The following is a 23,201-nucleotide window of genomic DNA, read 5'->3' on the forward strand; positions in this document are numbered from 1 at the left end:
GCGCTACCAGGAGGATGAATCTTTTCTATTGTGGACACTCCCTAATTTTTTTTCTAGTGTCTACCCGAGGCTAATGTCAATTTAGCCTGTATATTAAGAAAAAGTGTATTTGATCCTGCAGGGACACAGTACTATTGTACTATTAAATTATACTGGAACTGTTTCAAAAGTAGGTTGCCTACAATTAACTAACTACAGTTAAGTACTACAATTTACTACTACTACTACTGCTGCTCTTCCTGTTTTGTTGGCACATTGGCATCACCTCTTGCCGAGCTATAAGTAAAATGAATCTGGTAATTAGTGTCTTTTGGAAATAAACCAGTAGAAATCTCAGCACGTACTCTCTTTTGTTTTGGATCAAACTTTGTCCCCACTGGATACTCTCACTGATCTTAAGTCAGTCAGGTTTGCTGGAAATATCAACTCAGAGTGGCTTTTTGTACATGACAATAGAATGAAATAAAATAAATGAAAATGAACATTAATTATTTTAGAATGATCTCAGGTCCACTTATTGATAGTACTTAATAGCTTATAGCTGTGTGTGTGTGTGTGTGTGTGTGTGTGTGTGTGTGTGTGTGTGTGTGTGTGTGTGTGTGTGTGTGTGTGCAATGACAACAGTCCATACTGTCTGCTATGCATAGTGTTTCTATGTGCACATGCATGTGTGTTCCGGTGTGTGCGTGCGTGTGTGTGTGTGTGTGTGTGTGCGTGTGTCCTCATGGCCTCGCCCATTAAGCTGTGCTGAGGCCAGCACTTCCTTTATGCTTGCTGAAAGTCCCAGGGATTTTGGCTGAACAAAAACCTCTCCAGGGAGTGAAAAGGCCTTGAATGGCTGCTAATGCCGTCCTGACCTCTGGACTCTTGCAGGCTGCTGCGTACGTGTCTATATGGTCCAATATGAGCATGGACAGTTTGTTAAAGTACTGTATATTGTAATAATGAGAGAGACCAGGACTCATAAATAAAATAACCACATTTATTTTCGGACATCTTGGACATATCATGTTTTAGTTTTGGATCGTGGAAATGCAAAGTTCGACTATTTCGTGAATTAAATTTACTATAACTTACATTTAAATTCAAAATTAGGTTACTTTTTTTTTTTTACATTTAGACAGAATATAAAGACCCAGCACACTGTCTGACGGAAAAGTAGACAATAACCATTAAAAGGTACCAGTAAAGCAATGCAACCTTAGACTAAATGCAGGATTGGTTGCATATCAGAAAATGAGTATTAAACTGAAGAAGATTAAATAGGAAACAAGATACCAGTAACACTCCAATTCATTAAATGGGAACATGGAGGTGTTTGACTATATTTTGTGGCTGAGAACATCTGGAAATATGTTCTGTATTCATTGGCAGCAAATCTGTCTGGGATTCTCTGGTGGCTCAGCTGGACAAGTGTTTCACTCTGAGTTGAAATGACTGCATGACAGTGAAGCCTTTAATGTTTTATCTGGCCTCTTTCTTGCGGGAAATAAAGCTTTGGCCACTAGCAATTTCTCAAAAGTGAGGCCATCGTTGTAGAGCTTTGCACCTGCACGGAGACCTTTTACTGAGCTTGCACGTACACCGGCAACGTGTTGCTTGAAATCACTGACAACCAAATATATTGGGGGGACAGAGACATGAATAACTGAATACGTGTGGTATTTGGTGAGGAAAAAAAGCACCTGTATTTCCAATAAAAGTAAGAATCTTGGTATGTGAATATTAAAACTCCATTAAATAACCGAGGCCACTGTGTGCACATTTTAAGCTTATGTGCCTGAATGATAATTAAATTGCCTGCTAAACCAAAGATATCAATGAGCTAACACCATTTTGACATTCAGATTATATCATAATATGCACAGCCAACTCCCAATTGGTCCTTTTTGCTGGCAGGGCATCCATTCCACACTTTGTCTTCTCAGGGGTCGAGGGGCATGTGAGATACAGGACTATACCTCTATATGAAATTATTAGGTTTTTTTTTTTAAAGAAATGGCATATATGCAAGAAAACATATTATCTGCATGTGAAGATGATACTATATATGCGTTATTTCCTTGACTGTCAGTTTCTTGTAGCTTTGTACAACAATCAAACTGTCTCACACTAGAGTAGCAGTTAAGCTAACCACAGGAGCATTTGGGCTGACCACAGAGACACTTGGCTTGCAAAAGAGCCATTTTGACCACTTGTGTGCCCTTTGGTGTGACATTGGGGGAAGTGTCCCATTAGGGCACAGACATCCTTGGTAAAAACGGGTACTTTGTCTGTGAGATCTTTTTGACGGACCTACTCTAATGACTGCCAGTGCTGAGCACTTGAGAAAGGTGTGGGGAAAATGAGCTCAATACCAAGAGGGATGTGGGGGGTTTCCTGGATGAACTCGACCTCTTTAAGTGTCTGCAACAGGACCCGGGCCATGGAACTTATAATAGGGCTCATTTATCTCAGAGTCGTTGCAGCCAGTTCAAGGCAGGCTTCTCCTCATCACGTAGTAAATGTAAAATATAGGCTGGGAGCCTTACTCACTGTCTGTGCTCCTGTCAGGAGATTCTAAAATGTATTTTATCAAATGGGATCACATTTTCCTTTCATAATCATATTTCTCCTGAGTTTTTTTTTTTTCATTTAACTCTGTCAGTCACTCATTTTGAAATTATAATACATCATGGCCTCCTGTGCTCAAGATACGATGTGTTGGTGCTTAGGCAAAAACGACTGTTTCCTCTGTTCGTTTAGCTGTATAAACATTCGATATATGTCTGCATTTGGACCTTGTTGCAGCAGCTATTTTCGGTTAACAGTGAATCTGATTCTCTCATTATTTCTAGTGTAACACATTCATTTGAACAGTAGGTCCTCTAGTGGCCAAACTCTGACATTACTTAGTAAGTTTACCTTGGATTGTGCTCCTCAAAATGGTTTTTGATGAGCCTCATTTTAAAATCTGCAAACCAAAAATAACACACCCATAATAAATGGTCCTTTATAGTAAAAATATCATAAAATTGTTGTCATAATAATCACTGAAACTGACAGATTAATTTACACTCCAGTATGCAGTTTTCTTTTCTAATTTTTATTCACCAAAGGGAGTGAAGCATTAGATGCAAACACTGTCTCTCTGTATTGTTAGGGGGGCACTGATAAACAGATTACTGTGTAATATTCTCTCATCCCTGAGTCCTATTCCTGACACCCCATCATTTTTGAAGTGATATTATGAGCCTCAGGGACTATTCTGCTGCCAGCCAGCAATATGATGGAGTCATAGTGGTAATAGTGCGAGCCCTTGAAAAGTTGAACTCCTTGAGGACCACACAGACCAGCATCGATGTCAAACAAGGGCAAGGGCAAATCTTGGGTCACCACCCTGGGCGTGGCAGTAAGGTCGACGTCAAGCATCTTATGTTCTGTTGAAAGAAATATATGAAAAGATGTTTGTTAATCACAAAACAAACAAACATAAAACTTAAATAATTTGACACTTTTTTATAATTTTGATTAAACTTTTTTCTGGCTTGCCATATTTCAAGAGTTTTGTTACTATTCCAAACAAGTTCAACCCAGAAATTCACAAAAAAATCAGACATAGGTACTCAGTAACCTTACTTTGGACTATATGGACCGTGTGGTGATTGGGACAGACAAAGGCAGCATCCACATGTCCTTCAATGCCAAGCTCCTCCTTCAGGGTTTTAGGATAGCCTTCAATCAGGGTGTGGGGAACACCTGCTTTATAAATATAAACCTGATCATCCTGTAGGTGTTTGGCAGAAAAAGAGGGATTTTAGTTTTAATTTCAACTTGGCTCGCAGTTTCTAATGACAGAAGGGTCAACTGTGATTGGGTACTTCAAGGTCTACCTTAATCATGTACGTTTTGTCAGAGTAGGAGAAGACAGCATCCACGCCGTGGGTCACTTGTTCCCATGCTCTGGTGATTGGGAAGGCATGAAAGCCGTCACGATGGGTGTCCAGGCGCATGTAGATATGACCTGAGCAGATTGAAGTGTATTCTTAGCTTAACAGCTAAACTCGTAAGAAACAATCCAAGGGACAAACATAATTAAAAAGAATAGCATGATATTTTGGGAAATACATTCTTGCCAAGAGTTAGATGAGAAGATCAATATCGCTCTCAGTGTTGTTCATTAACTATGAGCTACAGGTAGGAATTAATTAGCTTAGCGTAGCATAAAGACTGTAAGCGGGGGGAATTAGGAAGAACAGGAAAAACCTCCCATTATTTCAACTTAAGAGTGCTGGATAGTCCCACTGCTATCCTTTCAGTCACACCATTTAGCCTAAATTAGCAACTTCTTCTGTGTTATGCATTTGGAACAGTTGGGGATTTGTATGAAGCTACAGCCAGCAGGCAATTAGCTTGGCCTAGCAAAAAGACTGGAAACAGGGTGAAAGAGCTAGCCTAGCTAAAGTTCAAAGTAACACCTACCAGCACCTCTAAAGCTCGGTAATTAACATGTCATATCTTGTTTGTTTATTCTGTACACGTACAGAAATGTAAAAATAAAAAGTTGTGTTTTTACAGAGCTACATGCTGTAACTATGTTAAGGTATTTTTGAACTTTGGCAAGAGCTAGCTGTTCCCCCCGCTCCCAGTCTTTATGCCAGGCTAAGCTAATCACCTGCTTGCTGTAGCTTCCTGCTTAACAAACAGACATGAGAGTGGTATTGACCTTCTCATTTAACTCTGGGCAAAAAAGCATATTTTCCAAAGATGTTTAATCATTCCTTTATAAACTACTATTACTAAAATGACTAAAAACTGTTATTTTTGTGTATGTGACTTTACCTGCAAAAAGATATGTTTTGCCTTCATCATCGGTGGTGATGGCATCTAATTTGACCTCACTGCATTTAGGGACTTCGTAATGACCTCCATGATCTGCAGTTAAATAGATAAGATTACACATTTATCTGAAAGTAAACACTTTCATCAAAATATATCTTTGTCTATGTCTTGTACAAAATGATGTTATTGTAAGATTTGAACCAAATTTCACTATTCTTCTTTCCATGAACTCACTGAAGTTGGGGCAGCTCATGAAGTATTTGCGGGCGTCTTTTGGGTAGGCACCGGTCACCACTCCGGTCATCGGGTTGAACCTGGTGAAGTTGTGTCCATGGAAACAGTAGTAGCCCTCCAGCCAGTGCAAAACAGAAGTGCAGGCAGGCAGGTGGGACCAAGTCTTGGTCTTTACTGTCTTTGCCTTAACATCAAAAACATGCACATCATGTCCTGTGGGGGGAAATGATTAGTTTGAGAAAAGGGTTATCAATCATCCCCATCATGTGCTCATTTATTCACAGTAGTCTAATTACTGTTTATCAGAGTTGGTTTGACAATTATTAATTCACATATGACTAACATGCAACTGAGATCAATTTGTTTAAATTCCTAAACATCTAAAAATTGTTTGCTAGACTACCTGTTGGATATTGTCATCATCTGTCCCTCTCAGTGACTCTTAGGCTGGACACTTTGCTTCCATCTTTATTTTGTATACCCTTACCTTTTGTGTGTTTGGTGTTTTTAACTTCCTGTCTGTGTGTGTTTGTTTATTCCCGCCTTTTCTGATTGCTTGCCCCGCCCTAATTAGTTTCACCTGTGTCCTATTGTCCTCCCCTCGCTCGTGTATTGAAGTCTCTGTGTTCAATGCCTCATGTTTCTCTGTGGATTTTTCTACCTACGTTGGTTTTTTCTGTTTTGTTTCCTGGTTTAGCTCCTCAGTTTTCCTTGTGTTTGTTTTCCTGCCCCCTGTATCCCTTGATTCCTTTCCGCCATCTTGTTCACCTGAATGCCTGTAAGTTTATTTCACTACTTAAAGAGTCACTTCACTCATCCAGCCCGCCTCTGTTTGTGTCTGCATTTGGGTCCAGAAATAATTGAACATTACAGTTATACTAGAAGCATGCTGCATTAGGATAATTCAAATTAGTCAATATGAAAAAATGACTAATAGACTTAAATTCCTGGTATTCATTGCAATCTATATGTTACAAACATGAAGAAACAAAAGCTTGCACATTATTTTACCTACTTTAAAACTGCTTTAAAACATCATAACAAAACTCACTCCTGCTGAAGCTAACTTTCTCCAGAGAAGGATTATCTTCGTCATACTAAGAGAATCCCAGTTTTCTGTCAAACATTGCCATTTATCAAAGGGAAATTCATCTCTTTATCTCATTCCATTATTTCTCATATTTCTTTCTAAATGTCAGTTTTTAACAGCGTAATTATAGTGTTGATTTAGAGAGATGAATATTTTTGCAGTGAATGCCAAAATACCCTTAAAGAACAGAACCAAGTCTGTGTTGCACTCTCCCTCGGCACACTCCACAGCAGCATCCAGGTGAGTGGGGACTCCTGGGAAGTCCTCATGAATCGGTTTTGGATACCCATCCTCCAGAGTGTGGTTATAATACTTGAACACCTTGTCATCCTGGAGATTATAAAAGATACAACTATGATCAGGGACAAACTACTCTGCCTTTCAATCTGAATTTTTTTTTTTTTTTTTAAACAGAATCATATCACAAATGAAAGTATCTGAGGATCATACCACAAAGAAATAGATGTGATCATGGTCTTCTGGGTGCTCTGTATTGTGCATGCGGAAGGCAGCGTCAACGTGGCTGATGTGATGGAAGGACTCACTGGAGAGGTGAGCTGGTCCACGGAAACCCCTCCACATGTGGTCACCTGAAAAAACATTAAATACACTCCAATAAATATATATTCAGTTTCGGAAAATATATAGAATTACACTTAAATAATCTGAGAAAATGGTCAATTCTAAATTAAATTAAAAAAAAAAAAAAAAAAAGTTGTCATCTCAAGAGGCTTCACCTCAAATGTAGGAAAATTAAAGGAGCAAGCCAAAACCAGAGTGGTTAGGGCTCATACCACGGGGGCATAAATGCCCTGAGCAGCAAGTCACTGGGTCAACTCCTGGTCGGCCAGAGCATTTGCTGCATATCATTTCCCCCTACTCTTTCCCCACATTTCCTGTCTGTATTCACTTCAACTTTAAAAAAAGAAAAGACAAGAAAATTAATGTAGCGAGGGTATTGCTGACCCTAACGTAAAAAGAGACTCACCTTTAAAGAAGAAAGTGACTCCATTCTCGTCAAGAGTGACGGCATCAAACTCAATACCGTCACACCGGTCTGGCAAAGCAGCATGGGCTACTCCTTTTTTATTCCAGAGTTAGAAATATAGAGATAATATAACACTAATTACCAGTGATGCAATTGAAATGGTGGTAAATACAAAATGTGTATCATTGCACATGCATTTTTCAGAGGAACAGCTTGTTTCTATGAGATTGCCTCTGTGATTGATGCTTAGTTACTATATAGCTGACAAATCATGGACAAACCAGTGAAACAGCAGGATTGTTACTTTTAATAGGTTTATTAAAGACCCACCAGCTTCAGCTGAATCGTGATGGTGCCTGTGGATGATAAAAAGATAATTTTATTTTTCGGCAAAAAGATTCAGCATAGCACCACATTACATTTCATTTCCAAAAATCATGCCACCAAGGATATATGTTGACTTAAGACTCCTCTGTTTGTTCAATTGATGCAACCGGTGAACTGGTGAACTTGTGAACCAGCAAACAGAGTTATGAAATGACTGCCCAGTGACTTGCATATTTCCACTGCATTTGTTAAGAGTAAATACAGGATAGAATGGACCTAATAAGTAACATAGGGTGGACAAAATAATAGGAGCACCTTACACAGATCAACACAACATTAAAAACGAGTAACTGCATTTAATGTTGTGGCTGATCGGCGTATGTTTTAATGCAATCCGTTACAACAAAAACTACAGCCATAAAAAGTATCATGTGTTGACTCACCTTATTGTATTGGTTTTCATTGATATTTTTATTTAATTTTTTTTTTTTTAAACCCACTGTATTTATGATTATATGCTCATATATTACTATATAACAGAACAGGAAAATACATTGGAAACATGAATAAACTTGAAACTGAATCATACTACATATTAAACTCATGAATAATCTGCACATAGAACTCTTATTTTACAAGGGCTGGAAATACTTTTGAAACATAATGCACATAAACACACCAGTAATGGATCTTGGAACCAGCATATTAGGACTAAGCCTGAGTAATAATTCATACAAGTAAGACGAGCTGATTAATACTCACGTAGGTGCTCCATTAGCAAGGGCAAGTGCTAAGCACAGAAACAGAGTTTTGGTGAACAGCTCCATGTTGTTGGTCCTGATGAAGTCCTCTTATGTGACGTCTCAGTGTGGAGCAGAGCTGTGAAATGTAGCTATTCAGGAGCTGAACCTGGACTTTTAATACTGAAAAGTGTGCGTGGGTGTGTTTGTGTGTGTGTGTGTGTGTGTGGGTGGGTAGGTGGGTGGGTGGGTGGTTGGACATGTTAGGAAATTCTGTCTGTTTACATAGATGTTTGTCTGTCTGTTGCAAAATTAGGGTTTTTTTTTCGTGATCATGTGAATCATGCACTACAATCTACTCATTTGGTAAACTTTTATTTTCTCAAAATGTGAATATTATGTGCAGCACAACCTATGTGCTATACTGTAACTGCCTTGAAGCACAATATCTATCTTTTTCATAAAACTGTTTTAAGGCTTGAGGAAATCTGCTTCAAGAGGAGATAAAAAGATGAAGCTTCGCTTTACCTTTTGATGTGGATTTCAATTGAAACTACTGATTTTTGTTTGGTTAACATTTTACCAACTGTTAATAATTGCCTGTTTTTCTTTTCAAATCAGGGCCAATGACGTATTTTTTCCCCCTTTTTTTTTTCACGACAGACTTTTCTTGAAATACAGCTATTTTTTGTCCTATTTTTGGACAAACAGGGCCCACCTCCCAAAAGCTAATCAACAGCCTTTGAGGTTGTGTGGTAATGTGTGGTTTGGCAATAGCTCAAGGAACAACAAAATCCTGCAAAATTAGATTTAAATCAAAGTTGAATTCTTTTTACTCAGAAAGTGCCAGTACAAAAACCTTAAAGCAACTCCCAGGCTTAAACAACAAAACTGTTTAATCTGCTGGTTACGATGAGAGTTCTCAAATTTGCTTGATTTATTGATTAATTAAATCTTTTGCAATATGGGCATGATTCATGAAATTTTAAAATATCAATCAGATGGACAGAATTATGGTTCATCATTCTTTAGGTGAATTATAAAACATTAGACACACTCAAGGTCAATTTAAAAGCATGCAATAGTATTTATATCTACTACTTGTATTTTTTCTGTGCTGTATGTAATATATGTAGATAATATATGTAATGAAAATAATTTGTACTAATCTTCTACACTTGCCTTGCATTTACTGATTAACATAATTTAAAAATAATAACCCATTATGTCCATCTTGAAATGTCATCAAACATCATCTTAAGAGGTAGAGGCTGTAAATTATACTCAAACTCACTTCATAAATTTTCAAGAATGTTGCCTGCTATTAAAAACCCTCTCAATTTGTCACAGCAAAATCTATCCCTATTAATTTTTATCTGTCTTCACCAGACTATGTAGTTAACTTGTAGCGATAGATCTTGATGCAGTGATTCATACTGTCTGACACGACCACGTGGCCATCAGGGAGAAGTGCCAGGCCCCTTGGGCTACTCAGGTTATTGGTCACTAGAGGCCAGCCAACACCCTTGGATGGGTAGAAAAGAACACGGTGGTGCTGCTTGCCCCAGTCTGCCACCAGGACGTCTCCATCGCTGTCGATACAGAGGCCCCATGGGCAGGTCAGGACAGGCCCCAGGCCAGAACACACCCCCAGGATTCGGATAGTGCTCCAGCCAGGCTCGAGGACTCGAATGCACGGGACACGTCCAGTCTCATTGCCTCGTTCTGATACTGCCATGAGCCCAGTGGTGAGACAGGCTGCCACCAGGTAGGGTCTGTGGAATCCGGTCACCACTGTGCGCTCCAACCTTGCCCCAGTTTTGGGGTCCAGTTTTAGAGCAGTTAAAGTGCCACGCTTTATGTCAGCAACCAAGAACTCATCTTGATGGGTAACAGTCACCCCTCTGGGAGCGTCCAGCTCTTCATTAGTGGAACCAATCATCGCGCCTCCAAATGTTTGCAGGAGGCGTCCATGACGGCTGAACACCAACACAGCACGTTCAGCAGCACAGGTCAGGGCAATGAGGCCCTTTGAGTTCACAGCCACATCAAAGTAGTTGCAGATACGGGAAGATCTTTCTGATCCTGAAGGAGACACCTGTTGCACGACATTCTTTTGGAGATCAGTCACCTGAACGCGGGCATTTCCGCAGTCCACCAGAAATAGCTGTCCTTTGACAGATGCATGGATGCCGCTTGGCAGGTTGAAGTCAGTGCGGCCTGATCCTTGTTTTCCAAACTGTCTGACCAGATAAGCTGAGTCCAGTGCAATTGAACCACCCTCTTCTTCCGGTTCCTTTGAAGATGGTGCAGCTTTCTCTTTGTCTTTGTTGTACAGCTGGAATTCCTTATCTTGATCCAATTTGTCACCTTCAATAGCTGACATGGACAGAGATCTCCTCACAAGGTTCAAACCTGAACCTTGTACCACACAAGCCTCGGCTTTTGATTGTCGTTCATCAGAGCTCATGGTGTTCCTGTCAAATTCTGTGCCTTTTCCTTGACTTTGTTCAACAGTTGAAGGTTCAGAGGCAAGTCGCATTCTGTTCACCTTCCTGATTCCTTTCCGCTCGCTCTTGTTACCATTAATTAAAGGGTGTAGTTTACCAGAGAGATCAGCAGTGGACATTGAGCGGCAGTGCTCTTGCCTAACAGATCCATTAACAGTAGTATTTAGAGTATAGATGTAACAGGAATCCTCACCGTCCACTGATGATGGAGGACTTCCACTATCCGTTGCTGATTCATTCTTTTTCTTGGATGGGGTTTGTTGAGAAAGAAGATTATGTCCAGTGGAGAGATTTACAGAACTGTGCTTGGAGAGCGACCCTTTGTGCCTAGTCTTTGGGGAGATTGCTACATCAGGGCTTTTTTCATCAGTGTCCTTAGGAGGGCAGGAGGGTTCTTCACATGAGACCAAGACAAGGGCCTTTTGCTTCCTTTTACCCTTCAGTGTGGAACGCCTCTGTGCATTTTGTTTGCCATCAGATTCATCACCTTCAGATTCTCCTTGACTGGAAACTGGTGGGATAGCAAGGAAAAGGTCTTGTCCCAGTGTGTCTGAACACACAGACTCAACTTCTTCTTCTTGTGATGTCTCAGATACACCACGGTATGTTAGAATGGACTTTACGGTGGGTGATTTGAGCTCATCCTCATTCTCTGTTGAACTTGACAAATGTAGTTTCCGGAAAACAGGCATGTTTCCAATGTTTGTTTTATTGGTCTCATCTGGACTGTACCTTTGCCCAGCTCTGTTTAGTTGTGGTTCCTTTCGAATTTCAAGAGGGGTAATGTTTGAAAAGGTCATATCCCCTGAGTGCAAGGCACACTTCTGTCCTTGGACACCACAGACACCAATGGGGTAGATCATACCTTGCTCACGAACATCAACTTCCCCTAAGCTTAAGATCTTGGACTCAGGACTTGGTAAAAAACTGACTCTTTTAAGTGTTAGAGAGATTTCCCAAGGTTGGGTGACCTCTGCCACCTGTCTTTGGAGCTGCATTTTGTTGGATCCACTAGTGGTACTGCCCCATCTTTGTATCTGCTCCCTCAGTTGTCCTATTTTTCTAAGTTGCTGGTCAACAAGTGACTGCACAACCCGCACTGCTGCAGCATTCTCCCTCTTCACCTGACTAAGGTGCCGCTGGGCTTCTCTATGGTCCTGCTCAATTTTCTCAAGAAGGTGCCGCTCCTCTCTCTGAGCGTCAATCACTGCATTGTCCAACTCACGGTTCACCTCCTCCACCTCGGCCTGCTGTTGCTCCCTGAGGCTCTGTAGTTCTCGTTCTCCTTGCTCCAGGTTGGAAAGGGCCTGAGTCACCCAGGGAGGTGGTGAAGTAAGAGAGATGGATGTAAAGACAGACTGGTGTGAGATGAATGACAGGGGAGGTGAAGAGTTCACATCTCTCTGCTTTGGAGTGGTACGTGTCAGCAGAGCTGAGAACCCAGGGAGGGCTCTTCTCTCTGAATGAGACCGCATTAACATTGTGGATGGTAGATTTGAACAGTCCTCTCGTGAAATGGGGCTCTACCACTTTTTGAGTATGTGTCTGTAAAGACAGAATAAAAAAACATGTTACCATTAAAACCCTGTTTCTATGGAATTAAGAACACCCAAGTGAAATATTAGACATATGAATAAAAAGGAACAGACACTTACAACAAAGCATTTAAATTTATTACAACATATACTTAGGTGCTTTTTTTTTTTTTAAATCCTGGTCCAGAACCCCAGTCCTCATCATAACAGTCATCCTGTAATGTTTTGTAAACTAACTCTTCAATCCCTCAAGAAACCAATGTGACCTACCTGTTGATTGAGGTGTCACATAAACCTAGTGAGAACTTGTGTACATTTCTGTGGCTGTTTTAAAACTGGGACACAGGTTCCCTTTCGTTGCAACTTTATCTTTCCCTCACAATATTGAATTTCTCACGAGACTCTCAAGTGCTCTCAGATAACCACTGTCCTGTTTCCCTGAGGTCAGCATTGTATTCAGACACTGTTGGCGGCCATTGATCACTACAACAATAAATGTCCTAAATTGGATGATAATCAACAGGTTGCTAATGCATTTCTAATGGACAGCTCTATTGAGCAAACATATGCCTTGAATTGCCAGATTCACACTGTGCTTTTTCATCTAAATTATATGAATTCATCAGTATTTTTATAGCTTTTTTTTTTTGTGTTGAGGCTGAAGGGATTCTGAGTCTGTGCGTGCCAAGTCACTTCTCCTAATGTCACTCGTCATGAAACCTCAACAGTCCCAGGTAGTTACTTCTGAATGCAGCACAGACCCCCATTGTCACTTTTGCTGGAAATAGCAGCGCTTATCTGCTCAAGGCATTGAAACTGAGATCTGTTTTTTCACCACCAACACAAGGTATATGAGAGGCTGCCAGGAGAGGGGTCACTTTTGTCTTTTTTTTCCCTGTCTTTTTTTTTTTTTTTCCCACTCAGTCTTTAAAATGGACTTTGCAATTGTGGGTACCAGCATGTATGGTGTACATTAATGGTGTAGACCTAGTTAGAGAGCCTTTTACCCCCCTGGAGTATAACAAGACTTTTGCATGGATGAAAGGGTGAGGTGTCAGTTTACCTTTGCGTGTTCACAATAAAGTCCCTCTGGAATCAAGTGACCTCGGGGTGTCAATGGATAAAATCTGTTTCCCATGTTTTAAAAAGATGTTAAAGATTTTATCTGTTGGTGGCAAGTATATTATTCAGGACAGGTGAGTTTTTATTTTAAAACGAACTTAAGGGAGAATTTAGGAGCAGGAGATCATGGAAATCAAAATCCCACCTCAATGTCAAAACTACACTTAATGCACAGATGGGTTAACACGTAAAGAGTCATCAACCCGTTTGTCGGAATGAGGGAAAATGTAGGCTGTGTCCAAATCATTGTCACTCTCCTGGAGTGAGGCCAGTTAGTCATCTCATGTTACCCCACTTTAATGTTGAATGAGAGGCACTAGTTGCTAAGTTACCGGGTGGCCTTCACTGAGGTGCTGAGACTAAAGAATAAATGATACTATTCATAATTGAGAGGATTATGCAGGATGTTCAGAAGCATTCCAGCGTATCGAAACTAAACAATGGAGCCATTCACCACAGGTTACAGAGCATAAAGCTCACAGGTAAAGACCCTCTTTGAAATGTTAAACAAAACGACTTCACTCAGTTAAAACAAAGAAATCTGTCAGCAGCAAATTTCCCCAAGAAGACTTTTGTAATTTCAAACACATTTTTAGTTTTAAGGATGCACAGCAGAAGTTTTTCTTCAGCGTGCAAAATTTAATAAAATGTGAGATTATAGCAGAGCATGTGGAAAAATTGCATTTTTTTTATATTAATAAAAAAGTTATAGATGTCCTACCTGAATTCAAGGTGTGTGCTTCTTCCTCCGCTGCTCTCTGTTCTGTCCTCCAGCTTCTAGTTCTTCCTCCCACCACCTCTTTCTGTCACTCCCCCATCTCATCTGTCTTCCCTCCCTCTTTCTTTCATTGCATTCTTCACGGGTTAATGTCAGTCTAATATGGTACACATCAGTGTATGTGTACAGGTATACAACTTGTTTTGCCTGTGCATGTATTGCTTGAAAATACAAGCTGGTTTTATTCCTGCTTACCTACAAACAATACTGATGTAAAAAAAACAAAAAAACATTAAATAATATAAGAAAAGATGACTGGTGTTGCTTTAGTTGATGTCCACTGTTTCAAAACATACATCAACATGTAAAATTTTAAATTCAAAGTCACAAGTTTCTCACCAAGTCCTCGTTAAGGATCTAAGAACAATATTCTTAGTGGTTTGGTGATATTTTTGATGTGTAAAATTAGTTTACTAATTTTATTAATATTTTAGATACATTGATAAATATGTCCCACCAATTCAGCCTGTTAATTAAAATTGGGAAGTTATGTGTTGAACACTAACTGTTTCTCTGGATTTACAGTCCAAATAACCAATATTTACTGAAAATCTCCGAAGCCAATTGGAAATGATACAGCTCTAAATAATATGGCTATTTGATTCATATTTCGGTCTGTTCATTAATTTACAATACAATGTACAGACATTGTTTTATCGATTACACTTTAAATCCGGACACTTGTTCTCCAGATCCATTTTATTGACAGTTTAACTTATTATAAAATCCACTTTTCAACATCTAACCACTAGATGTCAGCAAATACAAAGCATCAAAAGGAGGACAACCTGCACAGTTAGGGTGTTGGTGTTAAATATTGTTAAGATAAGAGAATAGATACATACATTGTAGTAAGATATAACAGTGCAATCCGTCTCACTAGTTTACTGCACAGAAACAGGTTAAAGGCCTACATGGAAGGAACGCCACAGGGTCACAGAAATACCGAGTGACAAAGTAAATGCGCAATTGATTCCAGGCCTACTTTTTACTGCAAATGTACCCCCCCCCCCTTATTTAGCGGCCTGAATCTTAAAACAAAACCTGGAGCCATACCCGATATTCAGTTCCAAGTAAAATGTGGAGATGCATACATAAATATGCATTAATACGTAGAGACATCACATAGCTATATATTACAGGTGAATAACTTTTTAAATGCCAATGTTATTTAAAAGTACTTAAGCTCGTTAATTTCCCAAAGCATAACTTTTTGCAGATGGCTGATGTGTCTGTTGTAGTTTAGGAGCAGTCTCACAGCAGTCTGTTGCAGGTCTGCACAGGACACTCCAAACAGATTTTTAACAAGGTTTGGTCCCAATTAGAAAATCACACGTATTTGCCTTCACGTTTGCTTGTGTAATTCCAGCCCCACTGGTTTCAGAATCTGTGCAGGGTGGAAGCTTTGACAAAGAAGAGAGATTAAAAAAAAATCTAGAATAAATTCATTTAACGTCAATGTATGCGATGTGCAGTATATCTGCAGGTTTCATGGCTGCTGCCAACAAGCGTTGAGGGAAAAAAAGCTCACATTCATTCCATCTCAATGACTTTTATTATTAAATAACAATTAATCTCTGTTTTTGTGGTTGCGAGTTTGAGATGTCTCACAGGTAACATTTAAAAATAATTACAGAGGAAGAATACATTTTGCTTCTGGCCTTTTTAATGAAGAATTACATTTTCTCACAGCGGATGATTCTTCTCCTCTCTTGTCAGGCTGTTTCTGATCTTTTCAGAATGTAAACCTCCACCCAAAAACAAAACTAAACAAGATAGTCAAGTTTGTTTAAAATTTAGAACTAAAGGCCGGATATCCACTCATCAAGCGTTTTAGGGTCTCTACTTTATAAGCCTTTAAGCAGATGTAACCTCTTCTTATAGGATCCAACATCTTCTCACCAATTATCCTCAAACACACACACAAATGGAGCGTTGCCCCCTGGACACAGATGGGTCCTGAGCCATCACTGTTGCTGGATGTCACACGGGGTCCTACAGGCTGCCTGGCTGGTGTTTTGACTGATTATTTCTATCTTCCGCTCTGTCAGGAGAGATGGAAAATTATATCGGCCTAAGGTGGCGCTCTGTTATTGATATCACTGTTAAAACTCTCCAATCCAGCTGCTCGCCTCGCCTGCAACATCGCTGCAATTAAATCTACACGCTGCTTCCAGCCTGTGTGTGTGGCAGAGAGTAATGGGCCCAATAGTTACTGTAACAAAACAATAATGTGATTCAGCGTGGCAGCATGAGAAACATATATATATATATATATATATATATATATATATATATATAGTGCATATGAGTGCAATATATGACAAGGAAGTTAATGGGTTATTATTACCACTCCCAAACAATTGGCAGCATCACAGCAAAGCAGGTACTAAGTGGACTTGTTGCAAACAAACAATTAAAAAAGAAGTTTGCTAGCTTTCACAGATGGAATTAGAAAGGCGGTCAAGAAAGTCATATTGTACTCTTCTCTCCCACTTTGCATACAGCAGGCAATATTAGGTGATGAATATGGTAATGGTCCTCATTCTAGTGGGACTCTCTCCTTTCAGAGGGGTAGATCTGGTTCTGCTGTTAGATTCGATTAATTCCTCTTCATGCCACTCCTCATTTTTGTGTGTCCCCCCCCCCCCCCATCCTCTCTAACACTTTCAGGCCTATGATATTAGACGAACAATCGCAGAAACAAAACGAGCTGGAACAACCAAGATGGGAACAGATGGCACGTAATTGCCTGGTGGAGGAAGCCAGGGAGTCAATTTTTACCCGTCCTGTGGGAGTTGCAGTTGCAAGGAGGGAAAAAAAAGTGCAGGTGCATTTGTTTTGATCAGATATGGCCTAGAGGAAGCATCTGAAAAATATTCATCACATGCACATTAGGGAGAGGAATTTAACAAAAGCATCGTGGGTGAGACCTGGGATGCAATGGTGAGCTTTCATCTAGGCAAAGAGGAAGAGTGGCTGAGTCAACAGCAGCAGATGCATCACAAATTAATATCACATCAAAGCGTTGCAAAAACTTTAAAACTCTCAGATGGTGGCAGTCTGTCTTAAAATTTGCCAACCTAATTTTAGGGTTTGGTGATGAAGTAGCACTTCAAAAGATGCAAGAAAACTTCGGAATAACTGCCACTCTAAATATTTTAAGAGACTAAATAAATAAAAATATAATCCTGATTCTTAGTTGCACTTGTATATATTCTAAGTTTATTTGATATCTGCCGGCTTTTTGATTATTTTAAATTCCAACCTTTAAATTCTTATTTTGACAAATTTAAAGGAGAAATGATGGCATGAGGATAGTTTGTCAGTTTTGTTAAAATACATTTTAAAAACGTCTTATTTTACATATGCAGACTTTCTACTTTATTTTGCAGTGCCATGTGTTAGAAACGTAGACTTTACTTTCTGCTGTACTTGAGAGAAGATTTTGTAAAATCACGTCTAAAGCAATGCTAGCTTAGGTACAGCACTGCTTTGAGCTAAATGCTAACATCAGCATGCTAACACGCTCACAATGACACTACTAAAGTTCTGATGTTTAGCATGCTCGCCATCTCAGTTTAGTGCGTACAAAGCAGATGCGCTTTAGGATACTTTCCGACAGAACCGTGGAAAACTTTAGGCTATTTTTCTTTCTTGTTCAGTTTTTCCAATTGTTTTGTATTTGTTGATTCACTTTAGCATTCGTGGCCAGTTTGTTTGGGGTTTTTTTTCTTCGTCATTGCCCTTAAAACTGAGAATTACGTGTTGGACATGTTTTTTCTGTACTTTTGCACTGACTACACTGGACATGTAATTTCTCCTCCAATAATAATACCTTTTCCAAAATGTCTCACTTTTTATAGATTGTTTTAAACTCCCGTTTGAAGCAATATGATTGCAATTTCAAGCAACTGTTTGCCATTTGGGGAAATAGACTTATTCTCTTTTTTTTTTCTTTTTTTTTTGGAGAGTTACATGAAAAGATTGATGCCACTCGCACATCTATGTGATAAATGTGAAGCTACAGCCAGCAGAGAAACTGTCTTGGCTCCGTCCGAATGTAACAAAATCTGCCTACCAGCACCTCAAAAGCTCCCTTAGAAACACGCTATAACTCATTTGTTTAATCAACGCAACAACCAAAGTGTAAAAAAAAAAAAGTGGTTAGCCTATGTGCCTAACTATTTCTTTTTCCGAAGCAGTGACTTCCTAGAGTATTGTCATCAACATTATTGTACATTGCTGTTAATTTTGCTTTATTGTTATATTATTGTATTATTATCCTTTCTTTCAGAATATGTATTAACTTAATCAATCTGACTCAAGTTTTGCAAAAATTTACACCAGGGGTTTAACTCTGTCATGACTAACTTAGCTGGATAACACTGTTTGTCTGTGCCTGCTTCATCCTTGGACATGAATCAGTCACATACTGTACTGAGATGAATTCCTTTCTCTCGGTCCTCTAAGCTCTGATCACATCTGTTCAATTACCAGCATGGAAAGTGCATTACCATTGGCTTTGTTGTTGGAGATGCTTGATTTTCTTAGTAAAAAGCAGATGAATTTATAATGTTGTGATCCCCTCTGTTGTGAATCTCTTCAGCGGACCGAGGCCTGGGATCAGAATAAGCATTTTGATGAGCTATAGGCCATCTCTTCTTTTTACAATCCCAAACTTGCGCTGCCTGCCCAATATCAAACTAATAAATTACAGCCCCCGTCTCCCACATAACTCACTGATAAATAAAAAAAAGGGTCTTCCATAGTGTGCAGCTGTGACCCAGGGTTACCTAGCAACAGGTCATGCCCAGACGTGATGCACAAGGTAGAGATACACCTCTAAGGAGCAGGAGAGGAGGGAGGGATGGAGGTGGAGGAGATGGAGGACCAGGGTGAGGGAGGGAGGGAATGGGTCTCATCCTCACTCTCTATGACCCTTGACAGATAGAAAACGCACTCAGAGGAAACGGCATTTGATTGACAGGGATATTTGAGGAACCTGAGACTCCTTGGTTTCTCCATTACTGTTTTCAGGCTGGATTCTGAGCTGCTTTATGTCAGCAAGACGTAGGAAGAAAAAAGATGTGTGGAGCTTTATGAAGCTATTAAGCGACAAATCCCATAACAATAAACCTTTTCATTCAGCTAAAGCATATGAAAAGAGAGTTTAAATTGATTTGTATCCTAAACATCCATGATTGTTTTCTTTATTCTATGTCTCAATCCAACTTTGTTGTTCTTAATTCCATGTGAAAAGCCCCCCCGTCTCTTTCTATATCCTGTATACATGCATTAACACACACACCGAACACATTTGCAACACTGAAGTACACAATCAGCTCTCCAACCTCTGTGCCCAGAGAATTGTCTGATGAAAACCTTAACTGACAGGCCTAAAAAGATTGAGCAATAGCACTAGAGACGCACATCCACAGCGGTGTACAATGTCTTTGCCAGAACAGTGCGGCATGGAAATGAGAGTGTTCAGTCCATGCCCACCCCTCCTCCGCCCTTCCTCTGTTGCCTGTACGACAAACCCTCAAGGGGACTCTGCAGCTGTGTGGGGTTAGCACATGGTCGAGTTAGGGGCCACACACACAAACACACACACACACACACACACACTGACAAACACAGCCTTTGGTCTTTGTAAATATAGAATACTTATGCTGCGTAAACTGTAATAAATTGCACTTTAATGAAAATAATTTCTTGGGATGATTTGTAAAAGGCAGAATCTCAAATGCTGCTGAAAGAGAAACCCACCATTTTGTGTCTTCTAATGTTTAAAAGCTGCGATACTCAATTTATTTATCTTAACAATGGCTCAAATGACGTGCGTGTATATGAAAGGTGTCACTTGTAGAAACAAACCAGTATAAAATTATCCCTCGACTAAGGAGTTTTCCTCAGCTGTAGAGAGCATTTTAGTGTCTGTCAGCTCATCGTTTTGCTTTCGCGGCCCACAACCTTTATGTTTTGGTTCACTCTCACAGCTCTCATAGCGTTGTTTCGAGCCACAGCATGCAGTTATAGCTTTTTTATTCTTTTTTTTTTTTTGTGCCGTGGTTGTTAAAATAATATTGCGTAAGACCTCTGCATCTTTAAAAGTTTGTGAAAATTGTTAGTGGACACTGATTGAAGAAATGTATTTAGAGTTCCCATGTACTAGTTTATGTAGCCATGTGTTTCCCTTTTTGGACAAGAATGAAAAGCAGAGTGTGGAACTAATCTCTGGTATCTCCAATCATCTGGCTGTCAGTCTGTGCAGGAATACGTTTGGGCTGAGGAGGATGAGCAACATACGAGCTCTAAAAACAACAGTATTGTCATTTGATTCTGTGCACATTCTCTGACAATTTCTGCATCAACTCCTGAGAGTGAGTGTTGAAGCCATTTGTACCTTGCATCCTCACAAACAAGTTCTCTTGCTTCCCAGAAGCCCCACATACACCAGTTGTATGAGGCAGTGGGCGACATGTTGGGGGATGTGCACATCCTCGTGCAGCTAATGGACAGAATACACATGGTGATAATTCACAGCTAGCAAACATGACATATGCCATCAGAGGCTGGTATGAGTAAAATGGGCATCTATCACAGATGCTAACAACTCTGATTAAAAATACATAATCTGCAAGCGGCCCCCTGATACCGCCGTCAAGCCATTTTGGATCTAATTGCAATTGGTCTCCGTTATGATCAAAGGCAAGTCACACCTGCTCGCCTTTAGCTTTCGTTTCGCTGATTACAATTTCAAATTTCATCAACGTCAAGTTGATAGATATGAAATTATGGAGTAAACCTGTTTACTCGTGGTCAACACCATCACAATCTAAAGTCCCATCTTTCTCCTGGACTCACACCATGTTTTTCGGCTTTGTCTTGGAAATAAAATTGAGGGTTTCGTCATGCATCGAACAACAAGGAAAGAAGGCAAACGGGTAAAAGAGAGAGCAGGAGTGAAAGACAAACAGGAGCGCACAGTCCTGATACTAACACATTACAGAGCAGACAACTGCGCCAAACTGCTTCTTACCCACCACCTGTATCTCTTGAGGTGTGAGCAAATGACAAAGCATCAAGAGGAAGAGTACCAAGCCTTCACTCACATGTCTTTGGACCCAGTGTTCACCCAATTTACACCTCTCCCTTCCCTGCAAACCCCACCCAGGATCCCCTGGTGAAAGCACCATGCTAACCGTCAACTCCCTGCTGGCATGACCGTGTGTGTGTGTGTGTGTGTGTTTGTGTGTGTGTGTGTGTGTGTGTGTGTGTGTGTGTGGGCGCGTTAGTGTGCGTGTGTTGGAGAGACTGTGCGTGTGGGCGAGCAAGTGAGTGGAAGGAAGCAGAAGAGCATGTGTGGTATCCTTGTGGGAAGCAGTTGTAGACCTTCAAACTTGGTAGATTTTTTCCAAGGCGATGTCATTTTGTTCCCTCCTTTCTTTTCCAAGGGACACGTGTAGAATAAGAACTTGCGTTTTAGGTTAAAATTAAGATTAGTAAAGGGTTCATGACTGTGATTAGGGGATAAATTTGAGATTTGATAAAGAGAGGTTTAAGGCACAGTTCTGCTGCTTGACATGGCTGCTACTAGTTCTTAATCCCCAGTCACCTGATTTTCACCTGCCTACAAACCTGCCCCTCATTCCCTTAATCACCTCCCTAGTATATATACAAAACGGTCACTTGCCCTCCGTTTTATTGGCCGATTGTCTATGAACTTTTGCTTTAGCATCCAGCTTTCCTGTTTTCTGCCTGCCTGTTGTGGCACCTGCCTTCCTTTTCGAAACGTGTACCCCCTTTTGTCTTGTTTTGTCTGTTTTGCACATTTTCTGCAGCTGCTTCACAGTAAAAACCAGAACCAATGAAGGAGGGGTTTGCAGCAAATGACAACCTAAGGGTAGAATGACCACTATCTGCATATGATAAGTAACAAGAGGGTCATGTATCAAAAGGGAGACTGACAGCAGCTTGTTCAACAACAGCCCGCACATGCTAACCACTACTGCGCGCTCTGGGAAGAGTTTGTCCTAGTTACTGCGAAGAATGAAAGAGTGTAACATTTCCAATTCACCTGCTGTAACAGCCTGAAGACAGCTAAGCAGACCTTGTGAGTCGCAGCAAAGCGGGAATTGACTGATGGACAGTTGGTATCAGAAAGTTGCATCCCATTCCAGACATAGGTAAAAGAAATTTTAAACGGCACAAATAATCCCTTACCCTCTGCTTTCTGTTTCCTTGATTCCTGTGTTTAGTCACAACCATGCCTTCTGTCAGTCACAACCCGCTTAGGCAAAGAGATAAAGCATAGAGGGACAAAGCTCAAAGTTATTACACAAAAAGCCTGATTTTACAGTTATAGGCTTACATTTCACTTTCTTTAATGGAAATACATCCTAATATTTAGATGTGAGATTTGGCATATGGTGGAGATGTTTATGGTTAAGGAGAAAATGAATGTAGAGAGAGGAATTTACTTATATGAAAAGTTTGTACGTGTGTGTGCGTGTGTGTCTGCACCAGGATGATGCCCTATCACGCCTTAAGTCACCGCGGAGGCCAAACCGCAGCAACTCTCAGCTGCCTCGGAAAAAAATCTGCACTCACATTAAGCCCACTCGCTCCTGAGCCGGACCCCAGTATTAAGTGATGAGTGAAGGATCTCAAAAAAATCAAAAAACTCACTGACAGGGTTTGATATGATGTACCTACTGTACGCGAGGCCTGTTTAAACATCTTGACAGGATTAGAGTGGAGTTAAACTGCTTTGCGGGCGCAGTTAATTGAAGCGGATGAGGTTTTTAATAAAGCGTGCAGTGTTAGCAGCTGACAAATGGCTCGGCTGACACACAGGGGAAATTGCATTTAATGGCATCAGGTATGTGCTTTGCTGGAGCTTATCACATTACACTGGTGGGTGCACACATACACACACACACACAAACACACAGACTCGCACACACGCATAAGAGCATAAACGTACACACCCGGCTTTCATCTTCATTTGTGGGAGTGCGTGTATCTGTATGCACGTTGTCCCGCATAAA

At 40.3% G+C, this 23,201-nt stretch overlaps 2 protein-coding genes across 4 annotated transcripts in view; one reads left to right on the plus strand and one right to left on the minus strand.

Moving 5' to 3' along the window:
* Positions 1-1,100: 1,100 nt before the first annotated feature.
* Positions 1,101-8,333, minus strand: hpxb (hemopexin b). The gene is made up of 10 exons (XM_040142269.1): positions 8,223-8,333; positions 7,464-7,489; positions 7,134-7,226; positions 6,596-6,735; positions 6,322-6,475; positions 5,056-5,268; positions 4,822-4,914; positions 3,873-4,003; positions 3,619-3,766; positions 1,101-3,419 (listed from the first exon to the last, which is right to left on the minus strand). The coding sequence occupies exons 1-10, from the start codon at positions 8,285-8,287 to the stop codon at positions 3,193-3,195; spliced, it is 1,290 nt and encodes a 429-aa protein (XP_039998203.1). The 5' UTR covers positions 8,288-8,333; the 3' UTR covers positions 1,101-3,192.
* The window catches only part of LOC120798173 (helix-loop-helix protein 2-like), a 33,627-nt gene continuing 16,024 nt past the window's right edge, over positions 5,599-23,201 (plus strand). Inside the window, exons 1-3 of one of the 3 annotated variants that reach the window (XM_040142272.1) lie at positions 5,599-5,833; positions 6,307-6,385; positions 6,560-6,697. The gene's annotated coding sequence lies outside the window, so the exon portion shown is untranslated. The remainder of the gene's footprint in view (positions 5,834-6,306; positions 6,386-6,559; positions 6,698-23,201) is intronic. The other 2 variants (XM_040142270.1, XR_005708625.1) reach the window with 2 other exon arrangements.

The sequence above is a fragment of the Xiphias gladius genome, chromosome 13, assembly GCF_016859285.1.
Source record: "Xiphias gladius isolate SHS-SW01 ecotype Sanya breed wild chromosome 13, ASM1685928v1, whole genome shotgun sequence".
Taxonomy (NCBI): domain Eukaryota; kingdom Metazoa; phylum Chordata; class Actinopteri; order Istiophoriformes; family Xiphiidae; genus Xiphias; species Xiphias gladius.